Here is a 19874-nt window from a genome sequence, read left to right on the forward strand (position 1 = left end):
ATGTATCTGTTCAACAAGCATCTGCTGTGTCACCACCACCTCTGAAGACAATGGCAATCACCATATGCTTCTAACCAAGCATATGCAGTGTGACAAGAAAGTATTCTTCTGCCTTTCCCACTGTTCAGATGATAGAGACTAGCCCCTGAAGTAGGACGACAACAACAAAACAAATGTCCATTGGTCTGTTAGAGAGAACTTCCACAGCTGAAGCTCAAGAGACCCTGCGCTGTCAAGATGAAATCAGAACAGGCATTACCTTCTTATTTGATTTTCTTCATCCTCAGAGTCTTCCTATCCAACTTTAAGCTCTACTCAATAGCTCCGGAGTCCAAAACTGACATTAGGCTGGTTTATTAGCTTCCACTAATTGTTAATCCCTGCTTAAATGAGACAAGCCTGAATCTGAATTCACCTAATGAACTGCTGTAGACTTGCAGCCATCTGATGCTGGTGATTTTTAGTCATCAAAATGCCACTGGTATTTCTATTGCCTGTATTTCTTTAGTGACATTCAGTAAAGGCCCCCAAAGCACTGTATACTTCAGCACGCAATGAAAAAAAGAAAAAGCAAAATGAAACACACACACAAAAAATAAACGGCTCCAAGGAGAAGTCCAATATAAGGAAAAGTAATGGCAATATGCACTTGCACAAACATAAGCTTCTCAGCTGCCTGCTGATTCTGAGATCAATGAAGTGTTTAAAGGAGAACGTATTTGAAGAGTCACCTTTGATGCCCGTATCTCTTGGGCAGAATTGACTCTACTCTTTCACCTCCTCATACAGAGACAGATCACTGAAAACAAGTTTTCATATAGCAAGTTGGATGGCTCCTCCATCTCAGAAGCAGTTCCAGATCATAGTGCTTTTGAATAAAAGGGGGTAGTTTTGTTTAGTTAATTGGTTTCTTGTTCTCCCAGAACTTCAAGGAAGTAAAAAAGAACCAGTGAAAATGTTTTTCAAAAGCTCAGAACTGTTTTGGTTATATGAGCCTCATCAGTAGCAGCAACAAAATACCCTCCTGCACTGAATCCTGCAGCCTGTCAACCAGTTTAAAAGCATGCAAACATACTAAACCATGAAAAAAGAAGAACCACCCCCCCCAAAAACAACACAAAACAATCCAGATTTCAAAAGGCCGTTGTGCATATTTATAGGAGTGTAAGAATGTACAGAGTCTTTCAAACTACCTTTTAAGTTCGATCAAATGCAATCAAGCCCCAGCAAAATGGGTCCAGTCCATCCACACCTCCACTAGCTGAGCTACTGAAGCAGAGGAATAAGTCACCATCAAATAACAGACAGACAATGTGGCTAAATTGGGCCTCAGAATATCCAGGGAGTCTCCAGGTAGCCAAAGGAAAGATTAGAGACATACAGGAGAGGCATCAATTAGAAACTGACACCAGAGAATTAAAAGGTGATCTTGAATCAAAAGGGATAGCGTAGACACGGCTTAGTGTCCTAGCTTTGTTTCTGGTGAATCAGTGCCACCACTGTGCTTAAGCAGGTGCTGGGTTATAATGACCTGAGAAAACTCAGGATCATTTACAGCAATTAGGCTTCTTCCCTAAATGAATAGAAAGCCAAAGAGTTTCATTTTTTTTTCAAATACAGCAACTTCTGTCAGGAGAAGGGAGTGAAAGGAGAAGAGGAGTGAAAAGAAAGAGTGAAAGGAACCAAGTCAAACCCAGTTTCATAGTCACCTTATACCTTCCCCACTTCACATGTTCACCTGTTGGTGTTCAACAGACATTTGAACAATGACCTCATTCAAATACTTTAACTTTTGGTTTAGCCCTGAAGAGGTCAGGCAGTTGGACTAAACGATCTTTGAAAGTCCCTTCCATGTGAATTTTTCTATTCTCTTCTATTTTCATTTCTGTTTCTGGTGATGGGTGGCACTCGTGTGGACAAATCTGTGAGGCTCCACTAAAATGTAATATTTCACCTCCCCATTGTCATTCTCAGGACTGCAGCTAGGGAATTTTTAAGATAAGAATCTGACTTTCAAACAGCTTTGCATCGCAGAGTTTCGGTGTTGTAACAACAATAATTACAACCACGAATGATTAAGTCCGGCAGAGGCAGAAATGTCCTGTTCTGATAAAAGGGTCTCCAGTTCCTGTTCCTCTATATACTACGGCATGCATGGATAAAAAGAAAGCTAAGCACACTTCCTCTGCTCATTTTGTCTTTTGATCATGATCCTAGCTTCTTCTAAATTCTAAAATGAGCTAAAGGAGTATAGTCCTGTGGCTATATCATCAAAACCAACAAGAACTGCAAAGCCACATCTTAGCAAAATATTTAGAGGCTCTACTTGTGTTACTCTTCCTGCTCTTTTATAGCTTGCATGCTACTTTGTGGGAAGAATAGGTGCTTAGCACCTTTCGGGGTCCTGACATGTACAACTAAAACAGAAAGGCTAAATGTTGCAAAGAAAACCTTCCTCTTAAGCTCACTACTAAACAGAAGGCACCATATGAAGTGATAAATGTCTGTTGCAGAGTCTCCAAAATCTCTGGGGATTTTAAAATCTTTTCCACGACTCCCCCATGCTCCTGCCCCCTGCCAACTCAGGCTGAGAAGCTGGATGCTGGGCAGGAAGGACCAAGAGGGCAAGGAGAGCTCCTGCTCTCTGATCCAGTTCACTGCAGTTGACTGATGAGGGTCTTAGAGTTGCTTGTTGATTTTCAAGACCACTGTGCTCTTTCCAAGATGTTCAGATGCTACTAGCCTGGAAACTTTTACACTGAACAAAGCTGGGAATGTTGTATTGTTAGCAGAAAAATAATTAATTAATATGATTTATGTAGATTTAGGACTGTTTAGAAGGGTTCATTCTCAGTGCAATATTCAATATTTGTTTAATATCTTGTCAGACATTAATTATATCCCCAGATAGGAAATTATACTCAACTGTAGCAAAATGGTTCTTACCATTAATTCTGTCAGAAATAGGGAAAGATTAACTGTACTATGCTTGGCATAGATTATTTAGTCGTGCACAGGCAATTAGAATGAAAATGCATGCATCTTCTGAAAAATGTATGGAGTAAAAACGATTGTAATTCCATTAAGCGTAACGATGATGAAACTAGTTAAAGAGGGGAAGAAAATAAGAGGAAAAAGGCCCTTCACTAGGGACAAATAAAATTTAAATCCATAAACAGAGCGTGAAAGAAGAGACAAGGAAATCCTATTAAAAAGTTATTTTGACCAGTATTCAGATGCTGTAGAATATCTTTGATCTGGTCCATAACTATTTTGGTACCATCCTTTCACACATGTAACCAGCCTTATTATAATTATTTGTACAAAATCAGACGCATATTCCATGCCAGGAATAACCCACAGCCATATCTGGTTTACTACCACCAGTTCAAAATCCTCTTAACATTTTACATCCAGAGCTGTGTCATTCATAATCTCCTGGAGTCAAAGTTCACTTCAGATCTGCAATTGATTCATGGTACCTGCAGCATTCTCTGTTGTAGAAATATCAAAGTCCTCCCTGCCATACACTTCTTATCCAATTAATATGACCTTTTTCAGATCAGAATTAGAAATGAGAAAAGCATATACCAAAATAAATTGTTTGTCTTCTACAGATACAAAACAATCGAAGCAAATCATTTAAAAGCTGCTGTTTGAGAGGACCATGTGTCAATTCAAAACATCAGCTTCTCTCTCTCTTTTTTTTTTTTTTTGTTTTATGAAAGCATATAAAAACTATTATGATTGATCAGTACAGGCTTTTGTGCAGCTGCACAGCTCACATGCAATCATATACTTAACCCATCACCTCTTCCCATCTCACTTGGACGAGAGTTAACTCCACCATAAAATTCTCCTGGGTATCATGAAAACTGTACAGCTGGCCTCTAAACTGGCCTTTCAATTAATGCTTACAACTGCCAAAAAAATGAACTCTAGATTTAGTCCACAGAGTAAAATGGAATAAGCATAAACCAGAAAACTTGGACATCCCAGTATACTCCTCGTACTCTTATTAAATAGACATTTAAAAAAATGTAGTGTATTTTATTCATTCATGCCTATAATAATTAGAAATACATGTTGCATTTATCTTACTCTAGTGTTCATAGCTCCCCAGTGCCATTTCTCTGTAACACCAAGCAAGTGCATCTTGTCCTTGCCTGTGCAATCCATCGTTTTGTTTTGACTCATTAATCTCTGCCTTTTCTTTAAAAGACAGTGTCATTTTAATCACAACGTCAGGCAATGTGCTTTCCAGTACGAAATCCCTAAATTTTCAGAAGAGTAATCAAATTCTGCTCCCCCCACTATCTTGTAGCATCAATGGTCCGATTTTGGTTCCCATAAAATCCATTTCGAGACTTAAAGGCTTTCCGTTGAAGAAAGACATTTTTGGGCCTTTAGGGTGTATCCAAGGACATGAGAGATCAGATACCAATACCCACAACTATCTCCAGAAGAACCAATACACCTATGAAGAGTAATGTTGTGCTGTGCTAAAAGAAATGCCACAAACGTTGCAGGCATCTTAGCCTAGCAGAAGAGGGAGACAGTTTAGGTGCAGCGTCAAGAGGAGGCATGCACCCATCAGGTGAGGTCTGCTCCCAGTTTTGGAGTAGCTCTTCAGATGCTAGCTCAGCAGTCTCTGCATTGTGTCCCATTTGCTGTGTTTGCACACACCTTAATGTGCAAATTGTCAAAAGTCAAACTGGTTTCCAACCCTGGAAATTTTGACAGCTATTCTGACGCTTGGGAGAGATAGAAGAGACTTCAGTGAAAGATTTACTTCACCCCTTAAATTTTCAAAGTACGTGTACTTTCTCTCCCCAAAATTAGCATCAACGTCAAAATACAACATGTTTGAAAAAAATACATAAAAATTATTGTTACACTGTAAAACTATCCTCCCTTGAATATCACCTTGATCAGATACTGTGCAGGACTAGGCAGACTAAGAACGAATGAATCATATCTTGTTCCTGAGCTCTGCATTAGCAATTTGATGCCTCTGTATAGCACCTCACCTGCATATTAAAGATATGAAGGGGTTTTTAGTTTCTGCAGCTTTCTTCAGAAGAGGGAAGTGGCACAGAGGTAGCACTTGAAGAAGAGATTTACTTGAGGAAAAGAAGGGGTTTGTCATCTTGTAGTGGGACCTAGAGAGCACGGAACCTAATTTTTGGATTGTATGATAAGCTAAAATGAAACGGAAAAGGAATATTTGTAGTACTGCTTCAGTTCATAAAGGTTCTTAATGTACTAATTAATTCTCATCTCTTCTTCCACCCTGCTCTCCGTTATTTGTATGGAAGAGACAGTCTCTCCATTCCAAAGTCAATCAGAGCCTCTCATTTCTACATGTCTAGCATAGGAACACACTTCACACAAATATTCTTGCTCGTTTTTATTCAAAACAGGACCTTAAATCCAGCAATGCCAGTTCTTTTGGTGTTCATTACCAATGCACATCCCTAGCGATGATTAGGCACACAGGAAGAGTATCAACACAAAATCTATTCCTGTTCATTGCAATTTCTCTCACACCCCACCCCCCCAAAAAAAAAAGAAAAAAAAAAAAAGAAGAAAGTATGGTATGTTGCCCTGATGAAAACTAAAGAACAGTTTTGCTGAATTCAGCAAACCTGAGGCACTTGAACACAAAACAAAATTGGCTTCAGGAGGGACAGCACATAGAGCAGATTCATGGAGATCAGGGTGTTTGAAGTCAGAACGCAATCTGCTTGCAAAGGTTGTCCTGTGGCTGAAGAGCTCTGTAAGGGCTCTCAAGTGAGTGGTATAAGTTGAAAGTAAAATTGCAGAAATATCAGAAAATGCAGAACTGATAGATCTAGAGGAAAGTAATAAAAAAAACTCTGAAAGGTGACTGAAATAACTACTGTTTATGTAAACGTAGTACTTCTCATTCTTTCCTGCCACAATGCCTTTGTGGTGAGGTATTCATTTCTTTTCTAAACACACTGTAGAATATTACAGAGATTAAAACATGCAGAGTGTTTCAAGTGCAAAATTAAACTTGAATTCTGATTTTAAAATGTTGTAATTGAAAGAAAAAAAAAACAACATTTCTTACATCCACTTTAATGAGCCACCAACAATTTTTCCACCCCATTTATGCTTTAGCATTTCTTTACGAGAAGTTATTCTAGCTGATGGGAGCAAGGAAGGCTCTTGTACATCCATATTCCTGGTGGAACTGTCTCTTTCCTGCTTTAAATTAGTCCCAAAGTCTTGGAGAGAAGCTTTCATAAAAGCAAATTAAATATCTAATTCCTTCTCCATCTCCATCTGCAGACTAGAGATACACACATTAACAAGTTGTTATATGTTGTAATACGTACCACAATAAGAATTTGCAGAAGACTTATTTTAGGACTCCTTATATGAGAACAGGAGAGTCTGTAAACCAATTCATGCTTTTCTGCAGCAAGTCAGAAACACCACTCCTTCCAGTCATGATATTGCCCAATAACAGAGCGTAAGGACTGACAAAGGTTTCTGAGACAGATCCCCTTTCAGGAGGGCATCCCTCTTGGTGGAGTGTTTAATTTATCTGTTAGGTTGCAGATGAAAAATGAGTTAATATTATTCTGGGGGAATTATATTATGGTTTACTAAATTTAAAGGAAAAAAAATATATAAAGGCAGGATAACTCACACGGATTGCCTTAGCTGTATAGGTCTAAGCAATGCAATATTTTAATACACTACTGAACAATTATGTGAGCAGCTTCATTGAATTCAATGGGATTATTCTTTTGAGTAAGGATTCAGCTAGCACAGTAGGGGGGTTACAAATCTGGTTCATAATTTGTAAAGCTGTAGATTGGAATATGACACGGTTAATATACTGTAGCCTGAAGTTCTGGTGATTAAAGAGACACACATTTAAGCAGAAATAATCAGAAAAAGAATTCTTAATTAGAAATTTATGTGACTATCAGCAAATCACTTTGAGATCCTTTGTCAATGAGAAGTACTATATAAATGCAAATTTCTTCCATGGAGTTCATTGCATTTATCCATTTTATTTTAAAAAATCAGGGGTTTTATTGAATTTTTCTGCTAAACAGGAAAGGGCAGATACATCTTTGTTGTAAATTTTTGAAACTAATGGAGTTACAGCACAAATGAATCTGACCCTGAATATCTGTTGTGCATTACTGAAAACAGAGAACAATGCAATTTCAGCATAAGAAATATACTTTTCTAATCTAAACCAAGTTCTGTTCCTTCATCACACTTCCATATCCTTTGTTCTTTTGTACTCCTAATTTATTTACAAACGTGGTTCTGGTAATCTGAAAAGTTTTTGTTCTTGTTGTTGCTTTTGTTTGTTTTTCAAAAAACTGTTCACTCACATTAATTGACTCAAATCCATAAAATACTGTCACCCAGATGGTTTCTATATAAAAAACATTTTCTTACAAGGTCTTTCTAGGTTGTAAGACTCAGGTGTTTTGCTGGAATGAAGGGAAATATGCGAGAAAAGTATTTTAATCAAGGAAGAGTAGGAAGGAGAGGTTTTTTTTTGGTTGATTGTTTTTTTGGCCATTTAAAAAACATGTTTGGAATACAAAATGTCAGCGGCATAGGGAGAAGTAAGTGTTCTTTGAAACCATAACAAGACAAGGCAGCATATCCAAGCTGATGGCAATAGGTCCCATTTGGTAGTAATGCTCAAGAGAAGGACTCAAACCAGTGGCCATTACTGATGCTTTTCTGCATTTATTCTACCAAGTTGGTAATTTCTGTTATGGGTCTTCCACCTTAGCTGCAAGTAGTTTCCAACATATGAAGCAGGACCAGCCCAGCAGCACACAAAGACAAGCAAATGTCCAAGGAAGACCTGAGCAGGTAGCAAGGAACAAGGGCATCCTTCCCAATTGCTTTCTTTGATTACCAGCTCCTTTAGAGCCTTCTACCCAAGAGTGTCTCTGCTGGGTTTGTGCTATGAAATGGGAAACATCTTTGCCATTTTTGTAGCAAGTGACATTACAACTAAGCCAGGCTTTCAGAGAGACTGTCCGGATGTTCTTGATTTGCTACCAGAGCTTTTCTAGGGCAGTTCTAGATACTAGAGCCGATGCTAGCTGTTACGCCACAACAGCCCACCCCATGCCCCGATTTCAGACCTTTTCTAGATGTGATTCTAAGGCTGATTCTAAGTCTCTTGGATTATGAAAAAGAAGAATGAGCAGAAACTGAAGTTTAGATACATTGCTTTATTTCCAAAATGGTATCTAATCTAAAAATATTTTAGGTTGAGTCTTACACCATGCTGTAAAGAATTTGATGTAGTAGTCTATGTCCTACCAAAAAATACTCAAAAAAACCAACCCAAACTCCTGTTAAGTAAATATAATGGTGTTAGTCAATGACTACTGTAAGAAGGGTGAAAATGAAGACCTTTAAACTACTAAGCTCAGGTTTTAGAAATAGATTCTCTGCAGTCTCATGCAGTCTCTGAAGCCACATGAATCTGCGGTTGATAGCATGGAAGGCAGAAATCTGTCACTTAGCACACACAGGAAAAAAAAGTATATTTTGGATCACTTAAGAGCCACTAGGGATCAGAAAAAGCTGGAGGAACTTGAGGATGCTGGCCATACCCTGCAGTGCTGATTACCACAGCCAGCTCCTCTTTCTGGTTGAGCATGAGGAAATTAAACTTGTTTTTCTGGAAACTTTTGCATTGATGCTCTCGGAGGAAAAGTTACCCACTTATCCTCAAAGTTAAAAGTAGAAATGACAGTCCTGACATAGGTCAAGATATAAGCATTACTGCAAGACATGACATGCCTATGGCACCAGATAATTCTTTTACACATTGGCACGCTCCACAAAGTACAGCCAGTCCCATTCTTCACATAATTTTCCTATCTTTACCAGAGGATTACTAAGAGCTCTTCAAAATAAAAGCACCTTGAGAAGAGATTTGAAGTGGAGGGCAGTATTTCAGTGCAGAAGATGGAGGGATTGATTTCATTCAAGAACACTTTAAAGAAAGGAGTTTATGAAGTACAGTTATGGGGGGGGGGGGGGGGGGCAGTAATTTGGGAACATATCCTGTGCATTTGGTAGCACAGTATGCTGGAAAACACTTTCACATCAGATATCACCCTGATGTTCCTTTCACATCCTTTGGCATTTTGTAGTTGCTCTAAATAAAAGCACCAGACACAGAATCAGCTCTAGCAGTACTGGCTGGAATATATAAAATCAGAAAGAGATCTCCATGCAGGAGGCAGCAAACACACACCCACACACCCCCTCAACACCAGTATTCACACACTACTCTTGCAACCCAAACCAGAAAAGGTGTATTTCGGTGGTTATGTACTGCAAATGTAACAGTCACCATTTAAAAGGAAAACAAATAGCAGCAAATTCAACAGTAAAGATGGTTTAAAGCTTTTATGGTTACATTCATGCATAGAGGAAGAAAGGCAGTAATGAATGTTCTTGTGGAGGTTGCTTAGTACTGTTTACCTCAAAGCAAACTACCATTTAAATGCTAATAATTGAATTCTCTGTCAGTGAAGGCTGTCTTGAAGGAACAGAAAAATAATTTCAAGGGACATTCAGTGATGCATATTAGATCTGGAATGACAATAAATTACCACTGACTCTTTGAAAAGAATGACCAAAGCATTTAAGAATGACTCTGCTGAATTCAATAAACAATTTCCAGGTGATTTCATTAGATAATGAAAATTTCTTATTTATTAAATTACCAGAAGGTCTCAGAAAATGGGCAAATAGTTACAAGTACTAGCAATACAACACACGGGCAGCATTTGTTTTCAATCCTAAAAACAGATACAGGACCCTTATTGTTTAGGAGAAACTGCACTGCATTAAGTTATGGAGTCAGATTCCAATTTTATAGACTAGATATCATCAACAAATATTTTTCTGCTATCAGGGTCTTTGGATGATTCTCTTTGTGCTGCATTTCCAATTCACTAATCATTTGTAATATGTACTCTAAAATCGCCAATGATGTTTTGAATTACCTTCTTCTGCCTACTTTATTAAATCATCTGGCTTAAAGGAGATAAAGCAAGGATGTGACTCTGAAGAGGCTGTTTGCTGTCAACAACTTAAAGCTGCATCTGAGGTGGCTCCTTCCCAGTGTCCCATTAAAGGCACCAATGCTGCATCAGTGAAGCCACAAATCCAGGCAGCTGCTAACACTTTCAGCATCCACTTTATTTAAGAACACAAAAACAGCAGAAACAAGTCAGACCAAAGATCCATCTGGCCCAGTACTATTCCTCCAACATTGAACAATAGGGGATACTTAAGGAAGTAGTTACTTTAGGAACAGCATAAGTGTACCATGACACTTCGATATTACTACTTCAGTTTCTGGAAAATTTTATGCTCAAGAGCTTCCTGCTCTACGGATCACTGACTTTGTGTTTAATAGCCCTGCCTTTTTTTTTTTTCCCCCTCCTGTGAATAGGTCTAATTTCTTTTTGAACTTGTGTAAGCCTTCAGCATCCCCGCCACCACTTGAGTATGAACTCAATAGCTTACCTACATGTTGTGAGAAAGACTTTCTCTGCTTTAGTCTGCCTCAGGCCAGGTCTGTTTGTTTTCCTTGAATGAGCAGTCATTCCCTCTTCCTTCTTCTCCAGCCACCCACAACACTATAAACTTTTGTCAGAGCTCCCTACATTTCTTTTTTTTACAAGCAGCATCTTCATTTATTTAACTTGTCAAGCTATTCCATAATCTATCACCATCCATCTTCTATGAGAAAACATGTCTGCAAGCAACACAGTTCTCACCAAACTCACTAACTGGTGATTATATACACATAGGTGCATACAAGTAGCACACACAATGGCACCAGAATATGCTGCGTTATACTGTACTTTAGTAACTTTTCAGTTGAATTTATTTCCCCACCTACTTCTGCAACCAACTCAATGGTACTGGTTGAATGCACAGCAAAAACCTCTTTAGACTGCTCATTTTGAGGTAAAATCTCTTTAGATACATAAGATATATATATATATTTTTTCTTCCCATAAAGGGAAAGGGTAAAAGGAAGCACATTTTTGTGTCTTTCACCAACTGCCACAAAAATAGTAAGGGGAAATCTAATACTGCCACGGGTCTGATGCTATAGAAAAATGGATACCTGCTCTTGCCCAAAGAAGCTACCACGGGAGGGGGGAAAATCCTAGGGACTTCTTTCCTTAGGGAATGCTTACATGTTACTAGAAACTCTCCACAAAATCTAGGTCCTCAGTGGAGAAAAAGTTCTCTGTTGAATAAATGACTCTGCAAGGCTCCTGTGCTCCTCAACACATAGAGAATGAGATTAATAGCGCAAACCAAAAAGCAACAGAAACATCTAAAGATGAAAGAAATAAGAAATAATTATCTGCATACCAAATAAATAAACTGGAAAATAAAATTAAAAAAAAAAAAAGATTAGAAAGACTTAAGTTACGACTTGGTTTTCACTTTCTGGTTTCTCTAAGCAATTTTGACTCTGAGACTAAGGCAATTTAAAGTTTTTAAAAGCTCTTTTGAAAATTGATAGTACTGAGCACTGTATGCTGAAAAGGTAAGAGAATTCCTGTGCATAAATCTAGAAATAAGGATATACAGGCAGCAACATCTGCCCATTATCTGGAATGGGATAAGATTCAAAACAAAAGAACAGCAAAAGCAGCAGGAAATGTTAGCTATAAAAGCAATACAATCCAGTTTTTTTCCTGACTAAGGGAAAGACATCATTTAACTTCACTGGGTCTTGGATCTGGCGCTAAGTTGTATTATACGGGCCAGATGTAAGGAATTGATTCCCCTCAGGATAAAGCAGGAGAAGCAGATGGCTGTTTCCAGCAAACTCATTGCAAGCCATAGGAAGAGTCTGTCTGTATTTCCTGTGAAAACTAAAATTTCACTAAAAGTAAGAACATCTCTAAAAACAATGCATTCTTTTAATGGCTCAGAAAACACTAACTTACTTACTATCCCATCATGCCTAAAGGTATTAAACATCTTATGCTGGATTTGCTCCTTTGCTTCTCAATTCTTTCGGTAATTCAGATGGTGGATGGTCTCCACTTTTGTACTGATGCACCCTAATCTATTTTTAATATCTCAGTGCTATAGTGTTCAGCCTGCAGGGCATGTTTAGTTTTACATGGGTAAGTCCCATTTAATTCAATGGCCAATTGTGTGCCCAAATTGTGTGCTCAAATAACTTGCTGAATCCGAGTCATTTATATCTACCAATAAAAAAGTAACAAGAAGTTAGCCTTCTCCCATTTGGGACCTGACTGTTAATGTGTAACTCGGCAAAAGGACTGATATTGGGAAATACAGCACTTGGGCTATCACATTACGCTTTGCTAAACAGAAGTTGGAAAGCCTCTAAGCAACAGAATGATTTGTCTGGAATTTTGGCTGCATTTTTTTTTTCCTCCTCTTCTCACTGATAATTTGCAAATACTGTTTGTATTAAGACAGCATCTTAAAGTGTCCATCATTATCAAAACCATATTGGAAAAATCTTTATCTTCAACTGTTCTGTACTCACTGTATAAAGATCACTTTAATAACAATCAACAGAATGTATGTTGACAACAGAGGCCAGCTGAGAACAACAGCTTGTGATGCTGTGGTTCCTGGCATAATCCACAGGCCCGCTTTTTCAAGTCCAGGTTGTGACCAGACTGCAAGAAGAATATGAGACACGCTCAGGGAGGAGATGTTTTATTCAAAGATGTACTGCTGCTAAAATAATAGCAGAGGGGATACTGGGAATTACTAGCCAAGGAAATTGCCATTTATTATATAAAAAAAAAAAAGTCCACAGAATGTATTGCTTTTTGAAATTGTACTACTATAAAATATCCTCTTGAAGCTTGCTAAAGTGAGATCTAATTTAAGGCATGTCACTGCATCCTTGCTTTACATTGTTCTCTGTAGGTGTTATAGCATGAGTTACAAGAGATCACAAGTTGCCATCATATTTTTCTTATGACTAACAATACAGCTTAAAGAAAAAGAAAGGAAACCTTAACTTCGATATTCTTTTTCCCTCGGGTTTCAAAAAAAAAAAAACCAAAAAAAAACACAAAAAACCACCAAACCACACACACAAAACAACAACAAAAAACCTGTAAACATTTTCAGCAGCTCGAGTTTTATGTCCTTTATAAAAGCAAAAGGAATATGTTACGTTGTACAAATAGGACTTCAGTGGCAGCATTAGGAAATATTCTTGTTATCTATGGATCAATGGCAGAAAAGACAGCTCAAGATCCATCTTTCCTGCCTGTGTTTGCTTAGGGAGCTGTCAATTTATGTGGGTCTGCATGTGTGGAGTAATTCTGTGTCCCTCCTTCCCTGCAGTTCCTGATGCGAGGGACAGAAGGGGCATGGCAGCCTTCAGAACGGTGGCATTTCTCAGGATGCCAGACCAGAATTAGTTAAACCTTAAGTGGATAAAGATGATTCATTATCTTACCACAGTCAGGTGCAAAACTGGTCTGCAAAACCAAATACATGACAGTGAAATCATTTCACTTGACATAATTTAAGAGTCGACATTTTCACACATTGCTACTGAATTTTCTCAAGTAGTTGACATCTGGGTATGGCTCTGCTTCAGCCATGGGACCAAATGTTATTGCCTTATCACTTGCAGAATAGCACATACTAATGGACTCAGCAAGAAAATTACTATCTATGTAAGAAAAATTTACAGAATCTGGCTCTTGCTCAGCACAGCAAAACTCACGGCATCACCTCGTCAAATAGGGTCAGGATGAATGGCTGCTCCTACTGAAATGACTGAAGGCTTGGTATTGGCCTTAAACAAGGATACATTTGAAGTTTCTGTGAAGTCAGAAACAACACACAGAAAACACCATGAGGCCAAAGGTAACATTTTTGGTTTTGGTTTGTTTCATCCTTCATAAATAGTATTACAGCTCAAAGTGGACTCAGGAAGACATTAATTTGCTTTGTTCTGTAGATAAGGTTATTTCAACGTTTCTTTCTGCTTTTCATTTCTTGTAACTTTCCAAAAAACAATGTTATTTCCAGATCAATTTTCCATACCTGGTCTCATTCCTAGAATGATTGTTTTTTCATTGAAGTAGACCAAAATCTGATCACCTACGTTGATTTATAGGAGACTAGAATAGTTCCCAATTGCTTTAAGAGGGATATTTATTTATTTATTTATTTATTTTTTCCCTCAAAGATTACTCAGGTACAACTACAATTGCAAAATAATCCCTTCTATATAACTGCTGTGCACTGTGGAGAAATCTCCAAGCTAAAGAAGGGAAGGGTCAAAGTTATATGAGCCTGCAGTTGTAACAGTTGAGTTTATGGCCAATAAAAAAATACCTATTTTTTTTTTTTTTTGGACTACATAATATTGCAGGCATGTAAGAATAGTGTAGCATCGGCATTTTAGGTTACTGCTACAGATTGGCTTAAACCTCATTGAAACTGCTATTTTTATTCAGAATAAGAGAGAAGTTAAGCACGTTTTTGCACTCAGAGGTGAATGCAAGGCTGCTGGGAAAAATGAAGTACTAACATAAGAAGAGTATTTCAGAGTACTGTTTTTTTGTGAAAGAAAGTGTGAGCAATGATGAAAAGAGACCTCAAATTGAACAACAGTGAAAAAGATAAATAAGAGACGGAGACAAAAGCCTACCACCTAGACTCCAATATTATCCAGCTGGCCTTGAGAAATAGTAGAAAACATAAGCTAGGATGCTGAGAGAGTAGGTGCTGTGGCCTGGATAAATACCTTTGGGAATCTGGATTCCTCTTGTATTAAAGACTTGCATTGGTGGTCTTTAAAAAGAAACAGGAAAAAATATCATCTTCCCCAAATAACAGAAACTCAGCTATGGGGATATCTTACTCCCCAGTTTCTTCTCCAGCTGGAATAATTCAACAAAAGACCAGGAATTTTGGTGTACAAGTTGGCTGTGATTTTGACCAAGCAACTCTGGAAGGACAGTAAAATCTTTGTCTAGAAAGACAACACTTAAACACCTTATCATTCTTACTGCAGCAACCTGATTGTAATTTAAATTATTATAAATGCAGGAAATGAAAATGTAGATGTTTCTCAGTAGTAATGACTTCACCAATAAAATAAAAGGATTATTATTCATATTGTTAAATGTTCATCTTAACCACAAATGCCAATCTCAGAGAACTCTGCTGTAACTGGTAAGAATTACATAGAAACTGTTTAACCAGTGGACATCTTAATATTCTTGGAATAAAGTTTAGCATTTCTAGACTTTGTTGTGGAATTTCCCAGAGTAAGAAAACCAAATACACCTGTGTATAATATTTATCTAGTGATGGATTCAATGGATTCAAATATATTTCACAGAAATAAACTTTTTTTTAAATTATGTTATAGCTCTAAAGAAAAAGACACACGAATACAACCTTGATTAGGAGTATTGCAAACAACCAATTATTTTTTATTACTTTCACTCGCAGTAGGCAAGCTAAATTAATGTTCCGAGATAAGAGACATGACTAGACAGGGAGGGAGTGCTGTGAACGACCTTCAAGGTAAGACAGATTGTGCAGTGAGGAACAGGAAAAGGTAGAGCAGCAAATGAAACAGGACAAAAAAAAAAGTTTTATGCTCAGAGCTTCAGAGCAACAGACAAAAGAGAAGAACTCAGCACTCAGCAGATGCATTTTAAATGGATAAGAGGTCAAAGCCCAGATGCAGTAAGAAGCAGCAACACCTAGTAGGAGCTAGAATTTTCTCCTGTATTTCCTCAAGGGAGCAGGGTCAGAGACCTGTAGAGTACCATTGAAGACAGTCGTCCACAGAACAGTTTCCTGAGATACTTTTGCAGACAAAAGCTGTTCTTTAGTTCCTGAAAGGCACAGAAAAGGGAATGTGAATCAAAATGGTGCACACTTTTCCCAGTTGTGATGGGAATTATGGGACTACGGACTTTCACTGCCTAACGGACATTGAAGGTGGAATGCGGTAAAACTTTGATTTGAGGAAGAACAAATACATTAATACCTTCAGTTTCTTTCCAAAGCAAGATTATTCTTTCACTCCAGTATCCAAGAATGTCTGCAAAAAGGAGTCAAGAACTGAGCTGTACTGCACGTCTACTGTAACTCCAAATGTCCATGTACACAAGACGCACTCCATCCTCCTTACTCACTATACTTCTGTTAGTGATGCCTTTTAAAATGTTTAATTATTTTAAATCCTGATTTTGAAAAATACTCAAACACTCCTTTTACCCCTCCTTGTTCAGGAGCAGGAGAAGCACTTGCTTACCACATTTATTCATTAAGTTCTGTCACATCCAGACATACATATTCACCACCTATTCTTGGTAAGAAAGCTCTTCTTCAATATACAACACCTTACTGCTATGTTATGTATATAGATATATGCCTTATCATGTGTATCTAAATATAGATGTCATGTTTGCATATATATACACATACACATTTTATCACATCTCTTGGCACTTTTACTTTATTGAAGCTGTGTCTTATGGATAAAATCATGTGAGAATATTAATGTTTTGATTTTACTTCAAAGAGAAAATGTCTATCCTCCACAGTTGATAAGACAACCTTAAACATTTGAAATGTGTGAGTTCTGAAAGTTCTAGAACTAAAAAAAAAAAACAACAGGTAAATCCCTGTGTCCCCAGTACTTATTATTTCTGTAACTTCTTCAATGCATGAGTGCATGCATGTGTATTTTAATCCAATATCATCTTTTGAAGTTGATTTGTGAGTATGAATGCTTAATATTGATAATACTAAGTTCAATAATTCAAATTTCAAGTTGACACATAGAAAGGACATGCCAAAGAAGACAGCACCATCTATTATATCATATTTTTTAGCTACTAAAATTGTTCTTGTCAGATTTGCTATAGAAAATGAAAGGTGGGAACTTTGTCTTACAAACACTGCTAAATTTTTTGTGCATTTTTTCCTTTGTTGGCTTTATAAGGAGACTGAAAAAGCATCCATCGAATATAGTGCTTCAGGTATCTTGTCATATGTTAAAGTGATTTTGAACAAGCTCTTCTTTCAGATATAGATCAGAAAAACAAGGAAGTAGGTGTTTGAGGAGAAAAAAAAGGCAAGTAAGATGTCCTTTTAAGTTTGCCTTCATTGTTAATGGTGAGGACTTGATCCAGATGAAAGATTTCTACTGTTTAGACCATGCAACATTCTGGTGTTTGAACAGTCTGAGCACCGAGGATCCTTCTCTTGCAGGGAGAGCCTTCCTTCCACTGACCCCACCATGCTGAGTTTCAAGTATTGATGACATCTTTCTTACCTTGTAGTTCTTATCTATATTATAGGTAAGAATACCTATATTATAGGTAAGAACTATAAGGTAAGGTATAAGTATAGGTATTACCTTATAGTAACATATAGGTGTTACCTTATAGTTCTTACCTACTATTTCTTACCTATAAGCTCTTACCTTACTAAAGATACCTTTATTAAGGTAAGAACTTATACTTCCTTTCTTAAAAGCTGATTTACCCCATGATTTGCACAGAGGGAAATTGTTCTAAGAAGTGCTAGATGGAAGCCAAATTTGAACTGCAGTTCACGGCATTATTTTAGATTGTTTAATTATTTTCTATATTAGTATGTTTTAATGTCACTGTACTTTCAATTTCTTAAGAAAAAAAACAACAACAATTATCATCAAAAGAAGATGTCTTAAAGTATTTCTCTCTAGAAGGAAATTGGTACCTCATAAAGGACCTCTTTCATTTTTTCCTTGCAAGATTGCCACACTAATTTTGAAGGTTCCAATAAGCATCCAAAAAAAAAAACCCTACAAGCTGAGCTCAGTTTTAGCAGCCTTTTTTAGTAATTTTAGCCTTTAGCAATCCTTCGTTAGTAATTATTTCAAAAGTAACAGGGGAGAAATTTTCAGGGGAAAATTTAACTGCATATGGAAAACTGGATTCATTCCTGGTTACCAGGTCTAAAAAATACAAATCAATTTTATGTATTCGTGTAGTGCCAGGCATCATCTATTGAACCATATCTCACGCTCAAGTTAACGTACCTCACTGATACCTAGATCTTGCTTTTCTTTTAATAGCTCTTGATAAAAGAGTTCGGAAATTAACGTGACTGACATTAGCTGTTGTTCTGCCTGCTTTGTGAGCTGCAATCTCTCCTCATCTATCTGACTGGGAATTCATTTTTCAAACATGTAAGAGATATAAGAATGTCATGGGCTCAATTCAGTTCACTGCTTATGCTGACGGGTACCACGACTGATCTCTGGCTGCTGCTCCCCAAAAGATAAGGGTATCCTGTGGGTTTTGCAGGAAACATGCTAGTCCCATCCATATGCCTTGGATACAATATCAACACAAGATGCCAATGTTTAGGTACTGAACTGAGGCCTAAGTATCAGACAACAGCTACTTTTCTTCCAAGCCCAACAGCCAAAGAGCAAAGAGTAGCCTCACCTGCACCAACTGCACACAGGGCTATTCCCGTGCAGTTGCCATCATCCATGATACCAGGTGTCCTGGTTCCAGTTAGGACAGAGTTAATTTTTCCTCCTAGTAGCTGGTAGGGTGCTATGTTTGGGATTAGGATGAGAAGAGCGCTGATAACATGCTGATGTTTTAATTGTTGCAGAGCAGTGCTTACACCAGGCCAAGGACTTTTCGGCTTCTCGCTCTGTCCTGCCAGCGAGCAGGCTGGGGGTGCAGCAGGAGCTGGGAGGGGACAGACCCAGGACAGCTGACCCAAACTGGCCAAAGGGGTATTCCATACCATCTGGCGTCATGCTAAACAATATATAGGGGTGGCTGGCCGGGGTGGGGAGCCGGCTGCTCGGGGATAGGCTGGGCATCGGTCAGCGGGTGGTGAGCAATTGCGTTGTGCATCACTTGTTTTCTTACACATTGTTAATACATTGTTTTCTTACACATATTGTTAATACTATTATTATTATTATTGTTATTATTATATTCCTGTCTTAATAAACTGTCTCTATCTCAACTCACCGGCTTCACTTTCCCGTTTCTCTCCCCCATCCCAGAGAGGGAGGGGGGAGGGTGAGCAAACGGCTGTGTGGTGTTTAGCTGCCGGCCGGGTTAAACCACAACACCAGGTTAATCTCATTTGATAATCATCAAACTTATCAAATACTAAAGATTAGAGCTTTACTTTTACCTGGAAAAATAGCGACTATTCTCGGCGATCTCTCTGAAAAGTACATTTCACCCTCACAATGGCACCAAAGTGTTAAAGCAAACTCAGCTTTTACAAAAGGGGACGCCATGCAGGAGAGAATGAATCCAGAAGTAAATTGAGGACAGCCACTGTTATGAGCTTTATCTCCTTCAATTTGTTTTCTGTAGTGAATTACTCTACCCCTCTTAAAAAGCAAAGTCGATATCTAAATATTATAGCCTGTACCTTACATATTCTTCTTCACAAGTTTTCACCTATTTTATCTCTGTGTAATACCTAAGACGTGCATGGTTTAGCATATTATATATCAATATGACTAAGAGTGGAAGTAGGGCTAAGTTATTTCCTTAATTATGTACTTTTTCACCATAAATTTTATATGATGGATAAAATATACAAGAGATGGCAAGCATGTCCTCATATTTCAACAAATAAACATTCAGCCTTAGTAGCTGGGAGGAAAAGCCAAAGGTTTGAAAAGCACAACAAGGACAGATAAAGTTTGTCATGACAGCAATGGCAAAGTCATAGAAGCCAGGGACCAAGAGACTGTGCCACAGCAGTTCAGAACACAAAGTATCCCCAATGTTTTAATG

The 19874-nt window shown here is 37.9% G+C and overlaps 1 protein-coding gene across 4 annotated transcripts in view; it reads right to left on the reverse strand.

Moving 5' to 3' along the window:
• The window catches only part of LOC308188006 (uncharacterized protein), a 327367-nt gene that overhangs the window by 110985 nt on the left and 196508 nt on the right, over positions 1-19874 (reverse strand). For 3 of the 4 annotated variants that reach the window (XM_080576527.1, XM_080576528.1, XM_080576529.1), the window contains exon 4: positions 184-15932. The exons of the other annotated variant lie outside the window; for it this stretch is intronic. In XM_080576527.1, coding sequence (XP_080432653.1) covers positions 15831-15932 — 102 coding nt within the window. In that variant the 3' untranslated portion in view covers positions 184-15830. Of the gene's footprint in view, positions 1-183; positions 15933-19874 lie in introns of those variants that run through there. 4 annotated transcript variants of the gene reach the window in all.

Source organism: Anser brachyrhynchus (genome assembly GCF_964034855.1).
Source record: "Anser brachyrhynchus genome assembly, chromosome: 1".
Lineage (NCBI taxonomy): Eukaryota > Metazoa > Chordata > Aves > Anseriformes > Anatidae > Anser > Anser brachyrhynchus.